A 21,973-nucleotide genomic window follows, 5' to 3' on the forward strand; every position below is an offset into this window, starting at 1 on the left:
CCTGTACTACCACTCCTATGGACAGGAGGGAATGTACCACCGAATGTAGAGTGTTTGACTTTGTCGGGTCCAGAGGAACATCTGTCAGTCAAAATCAATGAGGGGGGCGATTCTTGAAGGATATGGCGTAACCTCGAGTGAGGACTTCCCCCGGTATCTGCAGTTGTCTTCAACCATTCCTGGGCAAAACCTAGAGGTCGGTCCCCCACCCTGGGATCACCCAGGGGGAGGACCGCCCCGTCATGTGGCAGGCTTGTCAGTTTTGGAAGATGTCAGACGTGCAGCCCAGGCTCGTTTAGGTCTGGGCTTCGCAGGTCTGGAAACACGAGTTTGCTTTGGGTACGCCTGACCTTTTGCTTTACCTGGAGGACGAAAGGGTCGAGGGAAAGTACTTTTAGCCTTCTGTGCGGAAGGAGCCGTACTAGATAGGCAAGCTGTTTTAGCAGTAGCCAGATCGGCCACAATCTTATTGAGGTCTTCTCCAAAGAGAATGTCTCCCTTGAAAGGAATCACCTCCAGGGTTTTCTTGGAATCCATATCCACTGACCAGGATCTCAACCAAAGGATACGTCTGGCCAAGACAGACGTAGTAGCAGCCTTGGCCGCCAGCACCCCGGCATCGGAGGCCGCCCCCTTAAGGTACAGAGAAGCCGTGGTTACATAGGAGAAACATTGTCAAGCATGCTCAGAAGCATTGGAAAGCAGTTCCGCCTCAAGCTCCTGAGCCCATGCCTCAACAGCTTCAGCAGCCCATGTTGCTGCAATGGTTGGCCTATGCACAGCCCCCGTTAGGGTGTAAGTTGCTTTTAAACAACCCTCCAAACGTCTATCCGTCGGTTCCTTCAGAGAGGTGACGGTAGTTACTGGCAGAGCAGAGGAAACTACCATGCGCGCCACATGAGAATCAATGGGCGGAGGAGTTTCCCAATTTTTACACACCTCCGCAGGGAGCGGATAGCGAGCCAACAGTCTCTTATTCGGTGTGAATTTTGTCCCTCGATTTTCTCAGCATTCCCAACGTATGCCAACCAGGTGTTCAGAATGAGGTAAAACTTGTTTAACCACCTTCTTACGTTTAAACCTATCCAGTTTCTTAGAAATAGCATCAGGCTCAGGATCATCAGACACCTGAAGAATGAGCCTAATTGCTTCAATCAAATCCGGGACATCCACCAAAGACTTCCCTTCCCCATCAGAAACATCTGTGTCAGTGTCTGTGGGATCGGTATATGCACCATCCTCCTCAGAGGACGTGTCTGGGATAGCAGTGGATTGGGAGGAGGTAATGGCCTGTTTAGAAAACGACTTAGCCTTAGGCGGTTGAGAGTGACACTTAGATTTAGTCAATGACTGGTTCAAATGCTGTAACGGAGTGGAGATTTGATCTGCCCATGGCGGATTAATAGCAGGGACCATAAACTGCTGCATTGGCACAGGTGGTCCCACAGGGGGCTCCAATTTTGTTACAAGCGTGTTCATAGCCCAAGGTGGGTCCTGTGATGCCCCAGGTGCTACCGACCCACTGGGGAGTAAGGAACCCCATGAACCTGAACTCTCAGTTGCCATATTTTCCTCCATCACGTCTGCGGCCTCACTACCACGCAATGTGGGAGAAGTCCCAACGTCGTTGCCACGTGTAGCAGACATAAAAATGTGCACAATATAGGGCAACCCGGTACAAGGTGTAGCAGCAATATACCTAGCAAGAACACTCGGTGAAGTGTGACTATGACCGCACAACCCGGGAGTTCAAGAGATATATAGGGGCACTATGAATCACAAGTAAAAGTACACAGTAAATATATCTTGTGATACAATCCTATATTATACAAAAAGAAACCCGATACACTTAGCACCCTCAGGTATAGCAATATAGGAGTAGCCCACTGAGTGAAATACCCTTTAATAAGGCAACCACGCAGCAGCTACATGAACACACACAAATATAGTCACAAGCGTACCATGCAGAAATTATGCACCATAAAACTGCACTGGACTAGCAATACAAGGTAATACTCAGTATGGCTATATGTGTTAACAATAGATATAACAAAGCACAGTAAATACTGGATGTATATCACAGGGTGTTTGTACCACACAACCCTGAATGTATGCACTCTTTCTTAACTAACACTGTCCCAGTGACAGGTAGAATACTTAAGTGTCCTGTATGAAGCACAGCACTGGCAATCAGGCGGTTCAACAGAGGAGGATTTCCCCTAACAGTCCCAGGAACAGCTCAGCTCTATCTGTGATGGCTGCTGGTCGGGAGTAAAGGAGAGAAATGCAGCTCCAGGGCAGGAACATTTGCAGAAATGGCGCCCTGGTGCTGGGGCCACAGGTCTGACCTGCTCCCCCTGCTGGCATCCCCACTGGGCGCTGCGGGCAGTGAAAAGCAGGGTTTATACAATAAAAATACAAAAAACAGATAAACGTCCCTGGGGCTAGTGGAGCAGCTGCCCAGTAATCAATGTCCACGCCAGCGCGCGGCCTGCCTCCTACTGCCGCGCTGGATCGCAGTCAAGTGCGGCTAAAGAGACCCCTTACCTCCCACGTACCTGCGGCCCCACAATCCGGGAGGACGGCGGCGTGTGTGTGACTGATGTTTTGAAGAAACCGGAGCCTCCGCTGCAGTGACCCAGCAACCAGGGCGCGGGAGTATACAGCGCCGCTGGGGGTGACGGAGCTGCAGACAGAAAAGTCTATGAGACTTTGCCTGCTGCTGCCCTCTTAGTCTGTCAAAAGAATATTCAGTTCTTTCTTTCAAATAAAGCTATGAATAGGCTACCTAATGCAGCCCCTCCTGTTAAGTGCCTGCTTACTGCATGGCACCAACTTACAAACTGAGCTCCTGTGCATGGAGGCGGGGTTATAGAGCAGGCGGCGCTGTGCATCTTGGGAACAGTCAAAAGCTTTGAGCCTGTTGGTGCCACGGATCAAGATCCTACTCTACACCCCGATGTGAATCCTTGTGTAGCCCACTGTACCCTGCAGCAGAAAAAGCGTTTAATTCTTTAGACGCAAGGAAGGTTAGCGAGGCTTTCTTATTGTCAGTGAAGTAAGCCTGCTCAGGTGGCGTGTCATTAATGTTTAACATCTCTAATGGCCTCAATCATGAGCTGCACCCCCTTTGCAAGGGATGCTGCCCCCCTCAGCACATGCCCATCACCGTCTGCTGTATCAAAGTCGGTATCCGTGTCATCTTGCATAATTTGGACAAGTGTAAGTTTCTGTGGGAACATGCTAGGGGATTTTGCAAGAATAGGGACAGAGCCTGACCAAACTGCCATAGACTTCTTCAACACCTGAGTTTCAGTCTCAGTATTAGCTACCCTAGTAGAGATCTGAGAGATCATTCCTTTGATAGAAGTTAACCACTCAGGTTCAACAATAGGGATCTGAGACAAAGCATTAGAATCCTGTGTACACGGAATGGATCCCTCCTGAGAGGAAACATCTTCTGCAGCATATGACACAGACTCCTCAGACATGGCTATGTGAGGTATTAAACACCCCCACACACACACACACAGGGAAATGTCAGACACAGTCGTCGTCGTCCCCCCCCCCCTCCCCAAGTATGCCACATAGAGACACAGAGATTGGAGCCAACCCACACACAGCGCTTTTTGAGGTAGAACTAATAAAACTACCAGCGCTGTCTGTGTACCTTAAGCCCCCCCCCTCTCTCCCTCCCTCCCTCTACAACCCCCTGGTACCGCACAGGATAGCTGGAGCTGCTTGGAGGGACAGCTCTCCCTTTCAGCATCTGTTGTACAGGAACAGCAGACAGGAAATTGGCGCTGAGAGCTGCTGGGTACGCTCTGAGAAGCTCCGCCCCCTGAACATGGCGCTGCTTCCTGCTCTTCATTATATTATACTGGCCTGAGGATTTCTGCTGGCAGCAATTCGGGGACCCCGACAGGCTTGCTGACCAGTGTAGGGTATAGGCGCTGGCTCAGGGCTCCCCCCACAGCGCCGCACTATGTACCACTGCGCTCCATACCCTGTTACCGCCATCTTCACACCGGTTCCCCGCTTGCCAGGGGGGCCGGTGACTCACTCGACACCGACTGTAAGGGGGTGGCAGCATGCTGCGGGAGTGAGCGGTCGCCTGGAGCGGCTAATGATCAGCACCCTCAGGAGCTCAGTGTCCTGTCAGCGGAGATAGTGGCTCAGACCCCGCAGGGCGGACACTACTCCCCACTTAGTCCCACGAAGCAGGGAGGCTGTTGCCAGCAGCCTTCCTGTAAAATAATAAACTAAGAAAACTTTTACTAGAGAAACTCTGGAGAGCTCCCCTAGCTGTGACCGGCTCCTCCAGGCACATTTTCTAAACAGAGTCTGGTAGGAGGGGGATAGAGGGAGGAGCCAGCCCACACTATTAAACTCTTAATGAGCCAATGGCTCCTAGTGGACCTGTCTATACCCCATGGTACCAATGTGGACCCCAGCATGCTCTAGGACGTAAGAGAAATACTTTTACTCTCATACAAAGCCATTAACCAAACTATATCAATGTACATCTCTTCGCAAAATATCTCCCAATGCAACCTCTTTGCAAGATATACGTCTCATCTACACATATTATGTGCTCCCATTCACGATTGCAGGACTTTCTTCGGGAGAGTTTTATTATGCCCTCCTACGCAAAATAAGACTTTCCTCTGGTCTCCAAACCTCCAAGCGTTTCCTGAAAACTCACCTCTCCAGATTAGCTTATCTAATTAGGGAACAGCCCACATAGAATGTGACAGCAGATAAAAGCCACTTGGCCCATCTAGTCTGCCCTTTTTTTTTTTTACATTATTTTTCTCTCTAACATTATTTGATCCTTATTTCTTTGTAAGGAAATCCTTATGTCTATCCCATGCATGTTTAAATTGCTCTACTGTCTTAGCCTCTACCACCTCTGATGGGAGGCTATTCCACTTGTCCACTACCCTTTCTGTGAAGTAACTTTTCCTCAAATTTCCCCTGAACCTCCCCCCCTCCAGTCTCCGTGCATGTCAGTGAACCTTCATAAACTTTCCTATACAATTACATCCCGTCCACCCATATCCTAACACATTTTCTCTTTCTTCACTTTCCCATCCTCCTGACCTCAGGCCAACATTGCTCTGTGACCATATCATATAGCCCACCAAGAACCTTTACAATCTGCTGAACCATAATGAAATAGATCACTCCAATCCTTCTGTATCATGTCTATTTCCCTATAGATTGTGAGCAGGGCCTTCCTACTTCTATGTCGGTCTATAATTACTCAGTTTTGTTTTATCTATGTTGTTCCCAATTATGGGGTATATTCAATAAGTGTCAGAAGCTGCCATTTTGTTGGAAAGACTGCAGCTTCCGACAGATTTAGGTAGGAAGGGGTTCCGACCTATTCAAAGCCGGGCCATTTTTACCGACAAGTTGGGAATTCCCAGCTTGTCTGAGACCACGTGGATTGTCGGATTAGCCACGGAGCCACGTGTTCTACGGTCAAATCAGACAGGTCCCGGTTCTGACAATGTCAATCCAACTTTTTTAAAGTCGGATTGACAAAGGGCCTAATTCAGACCTGATCGTAGCCGTGCAAAATTTTGCGCAGCTACAATCAGTTACTCAGACATGCAGCACAGGGCTAGTCCGCAACGCATGTCAGGCCCTATACCCCCCTCCCCACACACAAGTACAAAACCATTGCGCTTTTGTACTTGGTGAGCACCACCTTACCTACGCAGCTCCTGCACGTTGGCAGGGAGCTACTCGTCGAGTCCGGGTCTCAGGGGATGCGCGTGACGTCACGCAGCTGCCGCGGCCCGTCCCCTGCACAGTCCGGGCACGCCTTCTTGGCCCGGACTGCGCCCCTAAACGGCAGCCAAACGCCGCCGGCCCGCCCCCTATCGCCCAGCGACCGCCTCTGCCTGTCAATCAGGCAGAGGCGATCACAGGGCTGGAATAGTCATCGACTGTCTGGCATGCGCCGGCGCATGCGCAGTTCAGACCTGATCGGCTGCTATGCGAAAAAACGCACAGCAGTGATCAGGTCTGAATTAGGCACAATGTCGGAACCGGTGAGATGAGAAGAGGGACAGGTCAGCGAGGACGGGACCATGTGTGGAGACTAGCAGAGACGGAGTGGCGTGGACGGGTGAGGAGCGTGGAGCGGCGTGGACGGGTGAAGAGCGTGGAAAGGCGAGGAGTGGCTGTTGGGGGCGGCCAAATCAGACAGTTGGATTTGGCCAGCTCATTGAATACTGACGTGTCGGATTCTTTCCCTTGAATACACCCCTATATAGCACAGCAAATTCCACTGTGCTTTAAAAGAAACTTAATAAATAATAACGTTATTTCCAGTAAACTAGACTCAAAGAAAAAAAGAAAGAAAAAAAAAAAAAAAAAGTTAAAACATTTCTGGTAATTAAAGCATTGAACAGGTAATTAACAGTACTTTATAAAAACGAGTTTTATGGTAAGAACTTACCCTTGTTAAAACTCTTTCTGCGAGGTACACTGGGCTCCACAAGGAAAGACATAGGGGTGTAGAGTAGGATCTTGATCCGAGGCACCAACAGGCTCAAAGCATTGACTGTTCCCAGAACGCATAGCGCCGCCCCCTATATCACCCCGCCTCCCAGCACAGGAGCTCAGTTTAGTTAACCAGCCCAATGCAGTAGCAGGAAAAGAGACGACAATGGTTAGTAGCCACATACACCACACTCTCACGACAAGAGAAGTGTCAGCGGCTAATGCTATATCAACCCAAAGAAGCTAAGTGCGTCAGGGTGGGCGCCTTGTGGAGCCCAGTGTACCTCGCAGAAAGAGTTTTAACAAGGGTTAGTTCTTACCATAAAACTTGTTTTCTGCTGCGGGGTACACTGGGCTCCACAAGTCTGGACAATGGGGATGTCCTAAAGCAGTTCCTTATGGGAGGGGACGCACTGTAGCGGGCACAAGAACCCGGCGTCCAAAGGAAGCATCCTGGGAAGCGGCAGTATCGAAGGCATAGAACCTTATGAACGTGTTCCCGGAGGACCACGTAGCCGCCTTGCACAATTGATCACGGGTCGCACCACGTTGGGCCGCCCAAGAAGGTCCAACAGACCGAGTAGAATGGGCCGTAATATGAACAGGAGCTGACAGACCAGCCTTCACATAAGCATGCGCAATCACCATTCTAATCTACCTGGCCAGGGTCCGCTTGTGAGCAGGCCAGCCACGTTTGTGAAATCCAAACAAAACAAAGAGAATCAGACTTTCGAATAGAAGCAGTTCTCTTCACATAGATACGGAGATCCCGTACCACATCCAAAGACCGCTCTTTGGAAGACAAATCAGGAGAGACAAAAGCTGGAACCACAATCTCCTGATTAAGGTGGAACGAAGAAACCACCTTAGGTAAATATCCGGGACGAGTCCTAAGAACCGCACGGTCACGGTGAAAAATCAGATACGGGGAACTACAAGACAAGGCACCCAAATCCGACACTCTTCTAGCTGAGGCAATAGCCAGCAAGAACACCACCTTAAGGGAAAGCCACTTAAGGTCAGCTGAACCAAGAGGTTTAAATGGAGGCTCCTGCAACGCCTCCAAAACCATCGACAAGTCCCAAGGAGCCACAGGCGGGACATAGAGAGGTTGGATACGCAACACACCCTCAGTGAAAGTATGAACATCAGGTAAAGTCGCAATTTTTCTCTGAAACCACACCGAAAAGGCAGAAATATGAACCTTGAGGGAGGCCAGAGGCAGGCCTAAATCTAGGCCCTGCTGTAGAAAAGCCAAAAGTTTGGCTGTACTAAACTTGGAAACGTCATAATGGTTAGATGCGCACCAAACAAAGTAGGAATGCCAGACCCGATGGTAAATCCGAGCAGAGGCCGGTTTCCGGGCCCGCAACATAGTATTAATGACCTCTTCAGAAAAACCCTTAGCTCTTAAGACGGAAGTTTCAAGAGCCACGCCGTCAAAGACAGCCGGGCTAGGTCCTGGTAGACACAGGGGCCCTGAACGAGGTCTGGGCGTTGTGGAAGTAGAAGTGGACGCTCTGACGATAGGCCTTGCAGGTCTGAGAACCAGTGCCGTCTGGGCCACGTCGGAGCTATGAGAAGCAGATTTCCTTTTTCTTGCTTGAACTTCCGTATTACCCTGGGCAGGAGTGACACTGGAGGGAACACGTACGGCAGCCGAAACCTCCACGGCACTGCCAGCGCATCCACGAATGCTGCTTGAGGATCCCTTGTCCTTGCTCCGAAGACCGGAACCTTGTGATTGTGTCGAGACGCCATCAGATCCACATCTGGAAGACCCCCCCTTTCCACGAGGAGTTGAAACACTTCTGGATGGAGGCCCCACTCGCCGGCATGCACGTCCTGACGACTGAGAAAGTCAGCTTCCCAATTCAGGACTCCCGGAATAAATATTGCCGATATTGCCGGTAGATGGCGTTCTGACCAACGTAGAATGCGTGAGGCTTCCTTCATTGCCAAACGGCTTCGAGTGCCGCCTTGATGATTTATGTAAGCCACTGTGGTGGCGTTGTCCGACTGTACTTTAACAGGATGGTTCTGAATCAAATGCTGGGCTAGGTTCAACGCATTGAAGACCGCCCGCAATTCCAGAATGTTGATCGAGAGGAGAGATTCCTCCTTGGTCCACCGACCCTGCAAGGAATGCTGCTCCAGCACCGCGCCCCCAACCTCTTAGAATGGCATCTGTCGTCAACAGGACCCAGTTGGATATCCAGAAGGGACGGCCTCTGCACAATTGTCTGTCCTGGAGCCACCAGAGCAGCGACAGACGGACCTCCGGAGTCAAAGAGCTCATTTGAGACCTGATCCGGTGAGGCAGGCCGTCCTACTTGGCTAGAAATCAGCCTCTGGAGGGGGCGAGAATGGAATTGAGCATACTCCACCATGTCGAATGCTGATACCATGAGGCCCAGCACCTGCATTGCCGAATGTATCGACACTTGCGGACGAGAAAGGAAGCAACTAATCCTGTCCTGAAGTTTCAGGACTTTCTCCTGAGACAAGAACAACCTCTGGTTGTGAGTGTCCAACAGCGCTCCCAGATACACCATGCTCTGAGCAGAGACCAGGGAGGATTTCTTCCAGTTGATGAGCCACCCGTGGGCTTGTAGAAACCGGACTGTCATATCCAGATGACGCAGGAGAAGATCTGGGGAATTTGACAGGATTAACAAGTCGTCCAGATACGGCAGTATCCTGACACCTTGACGGCGGAGTACCACCGTCATAACTTTGGTGAAGACTTGCGGAGCCGTTGTTAAACCAAAAGGTAACACCCGAAACTGGTAATGGAGGTTGCCAATAGCGAACCTCAGGTATTGTTGATGTGACACTGCTATAGGAATATGCAGGTAAGCATCCTGTATGTCCAGGGAGACCATGTAGTCCCCAGGTTCCAAGGCCAGAACTATAGAGCGAAGGGTTTCCATACGGAACTTGGAAACCTTCACAAATTTGTTCAGTGCCTTGAGGTTGAGAATGGGCCGGGAGGACCCATTCGGTTTCGGGACTAGAAACAGCGGAGAATAGTACCCCTGGCCCCTCTGAGCAAGAGGCACCTGTACTACGACTCCTGTATCCAGGACGATCTGTACCACCGAATGCAGAGTGTTTGCCTTTGTCTGGTCCGACGGGACGTCTGTCTGGCAAAAATCGATGAGGGGGTCGGTTTTTGAAGGCTATGGCGTAACCTCGAGTGACGACTTCCCGTACCCAGGCATCTGAAGTGGTCTTCAACCATTCCTGGGTCTACCCTAGAAGCTGGCCCCCCACCCTGGGATCCCCCAGGGGAAGGCCCGCCCCGTCATGCGGCAGGCTTATCGGTCTTGGCTGCTGGCTGACGGGCAGCCCAGGCTCTTTTGGGCTTCGGCTTACCAGGTTTGGAAGTGCGGGCCTGCTTATGGTATGCCTGACCTTTTGCTTTACCTGAAGGACGAAAGAGGCGAAAGGACGTGCCTTTGGCCTTCGACACAGAAGGAGCTGTATTAGGCAGACACGCAGTTTTGGCAGTAGCCAAGTCAGCCACTATCTTATTTAAGTCCTCCCCAAACAGAATATCCCCCTTGAAAGGGAGTACCTCCAGGGTTATTCTAGAGTCCAGATCCACAAACCAGGATCTCAGCCACAATATCCTGCGAGCCAGGACTGACGTAGTAGAGGCCTTGGCTGCTAGGATACCGGCATCAGAAGCCGCCTCTTTAATATAGCGGGAAGCTGTGACAATATATGACAAGCATTGTCTAGCATGGTCAGAGGAGGAGATTTCAGCTTCTAACTCCAAGGCCCATGCTTCAATAGCCTCTGACGCCCATGTAGCTGCAATAGTGGGCCTTTGTGCAGCACCCGTGAGGGTGTAAATCGCTTTTAGACAACCCTCGACACGTTTATCCGTAGGCTCTTTTAGAGACGTGACGGTAGGGACAGGTAGAGCTGAGGAAACCACCATCCTAGCCACATGCGAGTCTACTGGAGGAGGCGTTTCCCAATTCTTAGACAGCTCTGGCGCGAGGGGATAGCGAGTCAGCATCCTCAAGTTTGAGGCACAAATTTCGTACCCGGGCTTTGCCAGGGTTCCTGACGTATATCCACTAGGTGGTCAGAGTGAGGTAAAACTTGTTTAATCACCTTCTGACGCTTGAACCTATCTGGTTTCTTAGGAGGAACGGATGGCTCGGGATCATCCGTAATCTGCAGAATTAATTTAATAGCCTCCAAAAGATCAGGAACATCCACATGTGAACTACCCTCCCCATCAGCCGTATCTGAGTCAGAACCTGTGGGGTCAGTGTATGTGCTGTCTTCATCAGATGAGGTGTCAGTGACAGCAGTGGATTGTGAGGAGACGAGCGCTCGCTTAGAGGACCTATTGGACTTAGGCGAGCGATAGTCAGACTTTTTAGTAGTCAGGGACTGGTTCAACTTCTTTAATTGAGCAGATAAATCGTCCGCCCACGGCGGGTTAGCTGCAGGGACCACATACGGTTGTACTGGCATTGGGGGTCCCATAGGGGGTGTTAGTTTATGAACTAGCGTATGCAGAAGCGTGGAAAAAGCGGACCACGGAGGGTCAGTATGTGCCTCCGTTGCCACAGTCCCACTGCGGGGCAAGGAGCTCCCAGAACCAGAGCCCACAGCTGCTATAATCTCCTCATATGTGCCTGTGGCTTCAGCAACACCAGCAGTGTGTTCCGCCCCAGAACCGTTACCCTCAGAAGCAGACATGATATAACTTACAGTATGAGGTAACACAGTACAATTATTAGCAGCACTATATCCCTAAACCCAAACCCCTGCGCAGTGTAGTCAGCACCAGCAGAGATAAAGGAGAGATATGGTGACTAAATCACAGAGAAAAAAATACGTAATACAGTATATCTTTGCGAAAATCCTATATTAAATAACACCTGACGCACCAAGCCCCCTCAGGTTATAGAATATTGGGATAGCAGGTTGAGTGAAAGACACGAGATGGACACCAATCAGCTATCAATGCACACACAAATAGTCACAGTTTGTACAATGCAGAGGTTATTACAGACAATAATACTGCACTGGACTAGCTTACACAGATATATAGTCAATAGATATAACACTACACAGTAAGAAACTGGATGTATATCACAGGGTAATTGTACTATAAACCCCTGACTAAATGCACTCTTTCTTACTAACACTGACTAAAAAGGCAGGTAGAATACTTAAGTGTCATGTAAAGTCACAGCACTGACAACCAGGCGGCTTTACATAGGAGGATTTGCCCAAGCAGTCCCAGGAACAGTGAGCTGAGGAGTAATGGCGCCGCAGACAATGACAGGGAGTGAGGGAGAGACAGATACAGCTCCAGGGCGGGAACACTTGCTGGAAATGGCGCCCTGGGGCTGGGGGAGGGGCTTCAGGTCTAAGCCTTAACCCCCTTGCTGGCAAAACCACCGGGTACTGTGGGCGATATTAAAATCGGTTTTAAGAGAAAACCTGACCTGCGCCCATGCCCTGGTGATCTAGTGGGATCGCCTGTATCCACAGTGTCCACCGCCAGCGCACGCGGCCCGCCTCCCATTGACCGCGCCGGATCGCGAGAGGGACCCACTTACCACCTCCCGAAGCGCGGCCACGCGATCCTGGAGAGCCCCAGCCGTGTGTGTCTAACATGAAGAAAACCGGAGCCTCCGCTGTAGGTACCCGGCAACCAGGGATCGGAAGTGTACAGCGCCGCTGGGGAGAGCTGGAGCTGCAGCAGTGAATGTCACAAGACATTTACCAACGCTGCTGCCCTTGAAGTCTTCACTTTTTACCTCATAAAAAGCTTTTCTCAGGACTGCTTGGAGCAGCCCCTCTGTTAAGTACCTGCTTACTGCAGCACCAACTGACAAAACTGATTACCTGTGCTGGGAGGCGGGGTGATATAGGGGGCGGCGCTGTGCATTCTGGGAACAGTCAAAGCTTTGAGCCTGTTGGTGCCTCGGATCAAGATCCTACTCTACACCCCATTGTGCAGACTTGTGGAGCCCAGTGTACCCCGCAGCAGAAATACCTATTCTGTATGATTACATACAACATCTAAGCCACACTAAAGCATGTACCTTTAAAGTCCGTCCAGACAGGCCAACTATTACTCCTTCTTTTGTCTCAAGTACAGTACTGGTGTTCACATCTCCACTTCCAGTTGTATCTAAGATGTCTAGAATTTTGGGCTTCCCATCTGAGGTTTGCTTAGGTGAGGTGGGAAAGAAAAGAAAAAAAAACACTTGTGAAATACCAAAACAATTTATTTATTTTCTTGACCATACTATCTATATCTGAAATTACTCATTTCTAGTTATTTACAGTGTAAGGAACTTAAGGGGCAGATTTAACAGTGAGCAATATTCTTGTTATCACTTGTTACAATTGTTAAATGGCGCTCCTGTAATTTTTCAAACACATGACAGTTAGGAGCTGATTGGCTGGAGCACCATGTAACATTTGTAATGAGTGATAATTTGGACGCAGAGTGATTGACAGTCATTGTGCGTTTGTGGTGGCAATATGGGTGCCACAGTCTATAAGTCCCGGTGGCTTAGTTCTGACGGAAATTCTGAGCAACCATTGGAGCTGCTCAGAACTTCGATGGTGCAATCGATGTTGCAGCTTTGTATGCAGGCAGTGGATGATTCACAGCTGGTGGGCATACATTCCAATGATTGTGGCAGTAGCATATTTTCGCAGTAGCACTGTGTACAAAGACACAGTTACTAATGCAGCTACACCCACCTCTGAAAAAAGACCTAAGTCCAAACAAAAAACTCGGGAGGCTCCTGCACAGCACCTACGCACAGGAGACAGAGCGCTGGACTACACACATTTAGCCACAAGTGGAGTTGTGACTGAGATTTGTACCATTCTGAATTGCTGGCAGACGCATGCACCCAGGTGTAAAGCATATGCAGAGCAAAAAATCATCCATCAACAAAGTGGACTCTGAATCAGCCCCAGAGCTCTTTACATACTGCATACTCAAGAAGACATCATCCTATGGATCCTTCTCCTGGAAAATTTTGCAATCTGTAGCTCAGACTGAGGATGGCTTTAGCCAATTGGACCAAGAACTGGAATGTGAAGCATTTTAGCAGCCCCTATAGCAACCTAAGGGGGCTGGCTTTATAATCGAAAGTAAGGGATAAGAACAGATATGTTCGATATCCGTTCCCGTATACATGCCCGCAGCTCACACACAGTCAACCCTGCGCGCAGCTCACACGTAGGCCTCCCCATACGCTGCGCGCAGCTCACACGTAGGCCTCCCCATACGCTGCGCGCAGCTCACACGTAGACCTCCGCACCTTGTTCCCAGGGACAGCTCCATTGCACATGCACAAATCACTCGGAAAGAGCAGCGGTGGACCATTTTCCAAGTGAGTTCTGTATGCAGTGCAGGCCCGCCGTCGCAGGACTCCGGAAGGGTAAGTATAATATATGGGTACAATGTTTGCACCCCTGGACCCAGGGGCCGTGTGCACCACACACACTTCATCCATTATAAAAACGCCTATGTCCCCCATACACTGCACACCAAGGACATGCGGTGAGGTAAACTGCTAAGTAGGAATTGGCTTGTACCAGAGCCAAATTTCCACACAATATATGAGCCAAAGGGTTCATGTGGCCATTATACACAGGTATAGCAGGATATACAATACTGCTAGAAATTTGGAGAGTTTTGATCAGAGATGTGCGGAAAAGGAAAAAGCCTCCCCTGCCATAGACTTTTTACTCCAGAGTTTTCATTTTAAAATTACAATAATAAAAAGAAGATATTACTGACATATTCTATTATTCATATTCTTTATATAGTCAGAACTCTGGCACATACATTAGTATGACAGGAAAGGCCTCACCCCACGTCACTGCTGCACACAGCTCCCACACGCAGCCCCCCATACGCTGCACGCAGCTCACACACGCAGCACCCCATACGCTGCACGCAGCTCACACATGCAGCCCCCCATACGCTGCACGCAGCCACCCAATACGCTGCACGCAGCTCACACACAGCTCACACACATAATCCCCATACGCTGCACACAGCTCACACACATAATCCCCATACGCTGCACACAGCTCACACACATAATCCCCATACGCTGCACACAGCTCACACACATAATCCCCATACGCTGCACACAGCTCACACACATAATCCCCATACGCTGCACACAGCTCACACACATAATCCCCATACGCTGCACACAGCTCACACACATAATCCCCATACGCTGCACACAGCTCACACACATAATCCCCATACGCTGCACACATTTTACACACAGTCCCCCATACATTGCACATAGCTCCCCATACACTGCACGTATGGGTCACTGGGTTGACAATCATTAGGGCGACCACTGTTGGTCGACACCTGCAATATGTCAACAGTCATTAGGTCGACATGAACAAGGTCAACATGGGAAAAGGTCAACATGAGATTTTTAACTTTTTTTGTTTTCATCATAAAGGAACGGGGAACCCCAATTAGTGCACCGTGTCCGCTCGCCATGCTTCGGGCAAGGTGCCTTGCTGCGCTCGGCACAGGTTACTATTCCAAATCGTAGTCCACGTGGATCGTAAGGTATAAAAAAAAGTTCCAAAATTGAAAGGAAAAAAAATATGAAAAATGCATGTCAACCTAGTGACCATGTCGACCAATAGTGGTTTAATTAATGACTAGCCACCTAATGCCTGTATCACCTGCACACATCTCACACATATACCCCTTTCACACCGTGCAAATTACCCGGTATTGACCCGGCATATTGCCGGGTCGACACGGGTCAGATGAGCTCATCTCCCAGCGCCGTCACCAGCTCCGCTCACCACCGCTATGGCAACCAACCCGGCATATTGCCGGGTCTGGAAGCCAGCGAAAGGGGTAGGAGAGTCTCCAATGCCGAATCCCACTCGGGAAGAACCCGTTTCCAATTCCCGTGTTGGAGTCGGCATTGGAGATGTGAAAGGGGTAATAGTCCCCCATACACGGATCACAGCTCACACACTGCCTGGATCTATACACTGCTCACACCATCAAGCAGGTGCAGTACAGCTGTATGTAACACAGGTGGATAGGAGCCGCACACATCTATTATAGCAACCCCTGCAAGGACGGAGAGGCAGAGGGTCTGGTATCAGATCAGGTACCTGCATCCCCGGTGCCCCCGGGTCTACCCCGGTATCCAGCACAGCAATCAGCACGCCGCGTCCATCATAGTGCGGGTACCGAGACAGGAAAGCCGCGGCTCCGGTCTCTTTCTTGGGGAGCAGCCCATGGAAGGGAAAGGGTTCTTCTATACCGGCAGCCATGATCATGACAAGGAGGAAGAGGGTTTCGCCGGATAGCAGATGAACCAAATACACAAACAGCGACACCTTCCGGCATCAGCGCCGCCTCTCAGCCTGCAAGCAGACGGAAACCGAAACCACTAAACCACACCCCTGGCGCTGATTGGCCGTTGCTCTTTATGCCAGGAATTTGGCAATCGCTGGCTGGACGTAGCCCGGGCGCTGTTTCCGCTGCTGCATCTTGGAGTCGGACTGAGTCCTTCTATTCCTATGGCAGCGCAGCGCTGATTCACACGGACGCAAATGCCGTCGCAGACCCTCCAACATGACCCGCCCCACTAGGTACAAAATGCTCTGTGTCTGGACTTCCCTCTTAATTTATGATTTCCATCACCTGTGCTGAACAAGTTAAATTATAAGAAAGGTGTTTCTTCACAGGTGATGGCAATAATAAATTAAGAGGGAAGTCCAGGAACAGAGCATTCTGTACCTAGTGGGGCGGGTCATGTTGGAGGGTATGCCGTCGCTGATGTGATTTAGTAAGCAGCAGCTGTGCGAGAGTATGCAAATGTGGCAGCTGCCAGGGTTTGTATTGAGATGCTTTAGATATTTGTGTACAGGAACGTAACTATTGAACTAAAGGCCCGTACACACTGGCCGATATATCGTCCGTTCTATTGAACCCACGATATATCGCGGGTCCGTTGGGCAGTGTGTATGGGCGGCCGATATGTCTGTGAACTCCCATCATTCACAGACATACGTGTCGGCCCTGCAGCACAGCCGACAGCCAATATATCTACCGATGTATTGGCGCATCGCTGTGTGTGTGTGTGCGGGCGACGAGCCGACCGCCAGTACACATGTTGCAGCAGCCGACGGTGATTGACAGCTGAACTGGGTGGGTGTGTGTACACGCCCGCCCAGTTCATGACGTCAGTCCCCGACGGATCGGGCAGTGTGTATGCACAGCACACCTTTGCTGATGACGGCACCGTTTGCGAGTTATCTAGTGTGTACATAGGATAATCGTTGACAACTATGCAAATATCCTGCACCAAGCACCCAATTTTCAGTTATACTATGATCAGAGGCATGCATTACTTCACGATAAATAACAGCACCCAGGGCGTGATACAGGTGAACGCATGACTGTGACTTGCAACGGTGCATTTACGTCTCAGTGCATCAGTAAACGCATCATCTGACCTTGCAGTAGCCCTGTAGTAGGCGCATGTTCTCCATCTAAGTATAGACTCCTGCGTGAGCTGCTGTGTGTCTTTGGATGTAGACGCTTACAATGACATGTTCGCATATGTTACCTCCCAGGAAACCCGACTAAACTCCACAACTCCTGTGTATAAATCTGTTCTGAGTTTCGGTGCACTAACAATCAGGGTGTATGCGCTGTGCGACTCTGATACACGCATAGACGAAAAAACAGCTGTTTGTAGGAATGTTGCCATATTACTGTTATGAAATAAACATATACAGGTTGAGTATCCCATATCCAAAATGCTTGGGACCAGAAGTATTTTGGATATCGGATTTTTCCGTATTTTGGAATAATTGCATACCATAATGAGATATCATGGCGATGGGACCCAGGTCTAAGCACAGAATGCATTTATGTTTCATATGCACCTTATACACACAGCCTGAAGGTCATTTTAGCCAATATTTTTAATAACTTTGTGCATTAAACTGTGTGTACATTCACACAATTCATTTATGTTTCATATACACCTTATACACACAGCCTGAAGGTCATTTAATACAATACTTTTAATAACTTTGTGTATTAAACAAAGTTTGTGTACATTGAGCCATCAGAAAACAAAGGTTTCACTATCTCACTCTCACTCAAAAAATTCCATATTTCGGAATATTCCGTATTTCGGAATTTGGATATTGGATACTCAACCTGTATATGCTTTCCTGTTACTGTGCTGCATAATTATCCTATTTACTGTTCAGTTAGTTCATACTGTTATGATTTTTTTTTGAGGGGGGGATCATCTTCTAATGCTAATACTTAGAAAACAAATACATGTGTACCATACCTTCCAACATTTGATTTGCGCTGGTCGGGATAAAGGCATGTGCCTGAAATTAGGGTGTGTGGCTTAGTGACAAGTGGCGTGGCCTTGACTGGAATGCTGCGCCGGAGATCCATGCTCCCTGCTTTCGTCATACTGGGGGTTTGCCCAGCACTCCAGGAGCTGCTGGACAGCCCCCAGCATCTCCCAGAGCTGGCACAGTGTGTTTGGATCACAGGCGTGTGTCCAAGTGTCACCCCCAACTTCCACCCTGCCCGCGGGGGACACTGGGTGGGACAGTCCCAGAAAAACAACTCCCCACTGGAATTAGGACAGTCGGGAGGTATGGTATACTATCCTTGTGTCAGAGCGCAGCGTCTACATTCTGTTTACTTACCAGCCCAAGGGGGCTGCCATGCAGCAGGAATCTCTATGTGGGGGTTCTCTCCTGTCTAATCGCCGCCCGCTGCGTGATTAGCTACCGCTGCTCAGTCCCTGGGTGCCCCAAACTTCCGTGAGGTCAGCTGATCAAGGAGCTCCGGCCAGTAAGCTACCGCCCAGCGACTCCTAGACCACCAGGGGGTATAAAGGAAGTCCTGCTGCAGCGCTCAGATGGGATCCGGTCTGAAGATCGACAGTGTCTAGGTCGACAATGTTTAGGTCGACCACTATAGGTCGACAGTCACTAGGTCGACATGGATGGAAGGTCGACAGGGTTTCTAGGTCGACATGTGCTAGGTCGACAGGTCTAAAGGTCGACATGAGTTTTTCAAATTTTTTTTTTTTTTTTCATACTTAACGATCCACGTGGACTACGATTGGAACGGTAAAGTGTGCCGAGCGAAGCGGTAGCGGAGCGAAGGCACCATGCCCGAAGCATGGCGAGGGGACGCGGTGCACTAATTTGGGATCCCGGTCACTCTACGAAGAAAACGACACAAAAAAATAAATAAATCCTCATGTCGACCTTTAGACCTGTCGACCTAGCACATGTCGACCTAGAAACCCTGTCGACCTTCCATCCATGTCGACCTAGTTACTGTCGACCTATAGTGATTGACCTAAACATTGTCGACCTAGACACTGTCGATAAAACGAACCACACCCGCTCAGATGCCTGAACAATTCCGTTGCACCCATACTGTGACTACAGGGATTCTGCTTCCTTCTTTGAGCGATTGCCGCCATTTGTCTCAGGCTCCCACCAGTCCCAGCCCGGTTCAATTACAGACTTCACCAGTACCAGCCTGGTTCTGCTACAGAATTCACCGATACCAGCCTAGTTCTGCTACAGTCTTCACAGGTTATTCCACACCAAATCACAGGTTTCAGACTCACTGTTTCAAATTATGATGAAATTTGGTATAATAAATGCTGCCATGGATGTAAAGAAAACTCAGAAATATTAGGCTGATCTGTTCAACGGTTTTGAAGTTATACTGTATGCTTTTAAAGCTGCAAGTTTTTCATGAAAAATGTGCTATTAATGTTTTTTTTAACTTGTACTTGCTATTCCCCTAATTGAGCTATAAAGTTGGACAATGTCTCATTTTAAACCTTTTTATAGTCTTTCATATGATATTTAACACAGCAGTGTGGGGTAGATTTACTAAGATGGGCGTTCTATTTAAGATGGGATGTTGCCCATAGCAACCAATCAGATTCCAGGTATTATCTTCAAGAAGGTGCTAGATAAATAAGAAATAGAATCTGATTGCTTGCTATGGGCAACATCCCATCTTGAATAGAACTCCCATCTTAGTAAATTTACCCGTTTCCATAAAAATGACAAAAATTTCAAAACCAAAATTTTGATTTCTCTTATGTCCTAGAGGATGCTGGGGACTCCAAAAGGACCATGGGGTATAGACGGGATCCGCAGGAGACATGGGCACACTATAAGACTTTTACTGGGTGTGAACTGGCTCCTCCCTCTATGCCCCTCCTCCAGACCTCAGTTAGATTCTGTGCCCAGGAGAGACTGGACACACACTAGGGGAGCTCTACTGAGTTTCTCTGGAAAGACTTTATGTTACGCTTTTTTATTTTCAGAGAGACCTGCTGGCTACAGGCTCTCTGCTTCGTGGGACTGAGGGGAGAGAAGTCAGACCTACTTCTGCTGAGTTAAGGGCTCTGCTTCTTAGGCTACTGTACACCATTAGCTCCAGAGGGTTCGATCACTTGGTGCGCCTAGCTGCTTGTTCCCGGAGCAGCGCCGTCAACCCCCTCACAGAAGCCAGAAGAGAGAAGCTGGGTGAGTATGCAGAAGGCAGAAGACTTCCGTGACGGCAGAAGACTTCAGTAACGAGATACAGCGCAGCGGTCGCGCTGCGCTCCATGCTCCCACACACACACCAACGGCACTCACAGGGTGCAGGGCGCTGGGGGGAGCGCCCTGGGCAGCAAGTTACTGAAGTTTTTTCACTGGCAAAACCGCATATTAGAGGTGCCTGGGCACTATATACGAGACCCCCGCCAGTATAATAATTTAAATTTGAGCGGGACTACAATGCGCCGGGAGGGGGCGTGGCTTAGCCGCACAGTTTACCAGCGCCATTTTCTCTCTTCACAGTGCATGCAGAGACGCTTACAAGTACAGGGAGCAAAACGGGTGGGGGTGGGGGGGGGCACAGTCAATTGGTGCTATATAAAACAGCGCAGATATCATATATTATTTTTTTAGTAGTATATGGGCGCTGGGGTGTGAGCTGGCATACTCCCTCTGTGTTCTCTCTAAAGGCTTCCCTGTGGGTCTGTCCCCTTTGGCCAGTGTGAGTGTGTGTGTGTGTGTGTGTCGGTACCGTGTGTCGACATGTCTGAGGCTGAGTGCTCCTCCCCGGAGGAAGTTACTGGGGGTGCAGAAAAGGATTTGGGAGTGACTCGGTCGGCACAGCCGACTGCTGATTAGGTGAATATGTTGAGTACATTGAATGCAAATGTGGCGTTATTGTCTAAGAGGCTAGATAAATCTGATTCTCAGACACAAACGTGGAGAAAATCCATGGAGGACGCCTTGTCTCAGGTACAGGCCCCCTCAGGGTCACAGAAACGTTCCTTTACCCAGATGGCAGATACAGATACCGACACGGACTCTGATTCCAGTGTCGACTTTAGTGAAGCCACTTTACATCCAAAATTGGTAAAGAGTATTCAGTACATGATTGTGGCTATTAAAGATGTTTTACATATTTCTGAGGAACCTGCTGTTCCAGATACAAGGGTTTGTTTATTTAAAGGGGAAAAAGCCTGAGGTGAAGTTTCCCCCCTCTCATGAACTGAACGCTCTTTGTGAAAAGGCTTGGGAGTCGCCTGACAAAAGGTGGCAGATTCCCAAGAGAATTTTTATGGCATATCCTTTCCCCTCTGACGACAGGGAGAAGTGGGAGTCGACTCCCAATGTGGACAAGGCTCTGTCACGTCTGTCCAAGAAAGTGGCGCTTCCGTCTCCTGACACGGCTGCCCTCAAGGATCCTGCGGATCGCAAGCAGGAAACGACAATAAAGGCCATTTATGTCACTACGGGTGCACTCCTCAGGCCTGCCGTGGCGTTGGCATGGGTGAGTAGTGCTATTGCTAAGTGGGCTGATAATTTGGCGTCTGACATGGATACCCTTGATAAGGATAACATTCTTTTGACTCTTGGTTATATCAGGGACGCTGCAGCTTACCTAAAGGATGCGGCGAGGGATATTTGCCTCTTGGGATCAAGGGCCAATGCCAATGCAGTCTCGGCCAGGAGAGCGCTGTGGATTCATCAATGGAATGCTGATGCCGACTCCAAGAAAGCTATGGAAGCTCTCCCTTTTAAAGGTAGTGTCTTGTTTGGTGACGGCCTCGCTGACCTGGTGTCTACCGCTACTGCGGGTAAGTCATCTTTTCTTCCTTATGTTCCCGCACAACAGAAAAAGGCGCCCCATTATCAGATGCAGTCCTTTCGGCCTAATAAATACAAAAAAGGAAGGGGCTCATCCTTCCTCGCTTCAAAAGGTAGAGGAAGGGGAAAAAGGTCGCCTGCTGTGTCGGGCGCCCAGGACCAAAAGTCCTCCCCCGCCTCTGCCAAGTCCACCGCATGACGCTGGGGCTCCCTTACGGTAGTCCGGGCC

The 21,973-nt window shown here is 49.5% G+C and overlaps 1 protein-coding gene across 2 annotated transcripts in view; it reads right to left on the reverse strand.

Annotated features, from left to right (window-relative positions):
* The window catches only part of TPP2 (tripeptidyl peptidase 2), a 329,315-nt gene extending 313,342 nt beyond the window's left edge, over positions 1-15,973 (reverse strand). For both annotated transcript variants that reach the window (XM_063953225.1, XM_063953224.1), the window contains exons 1-2: positions 15,691-15,973; positions 12,600-12,728 (exon numbers count right to left, since the gene is read on the reverse strand). In XM_063953225.1, coding sequence (XP_063809295.1) covers positions 12,600-12,728; positions 15,691-15,858 — 297 coding nt within the window. In that variant the 5' untranslated portion in view covers positions 15,859-15,973. The remainder of the gene's footprint in view (positions 1-12,599; positions 12,729-15,690) is intronic.
* Between the last annotated feature and the right edge of the window lie 6,000 nt (positions 15,974-21,973).

The sequence above is a fragment of the Pseudophryne corroboree genome, chromosome 2 (assembly GCF_028390025.1).
Source record: "Pseudophryne corroboree isolate aPseCor3 chromosome 2, aPseCor3.hap2, whole genome shotgun sequence".
Taxonomy (NCBI): domain Eukaryota; kingdom Metazoa; phylum Chordata; class Amphibia; order Anura; family Myobatrachidae; genus Pseudophryne; species Pseudophryne corroboree.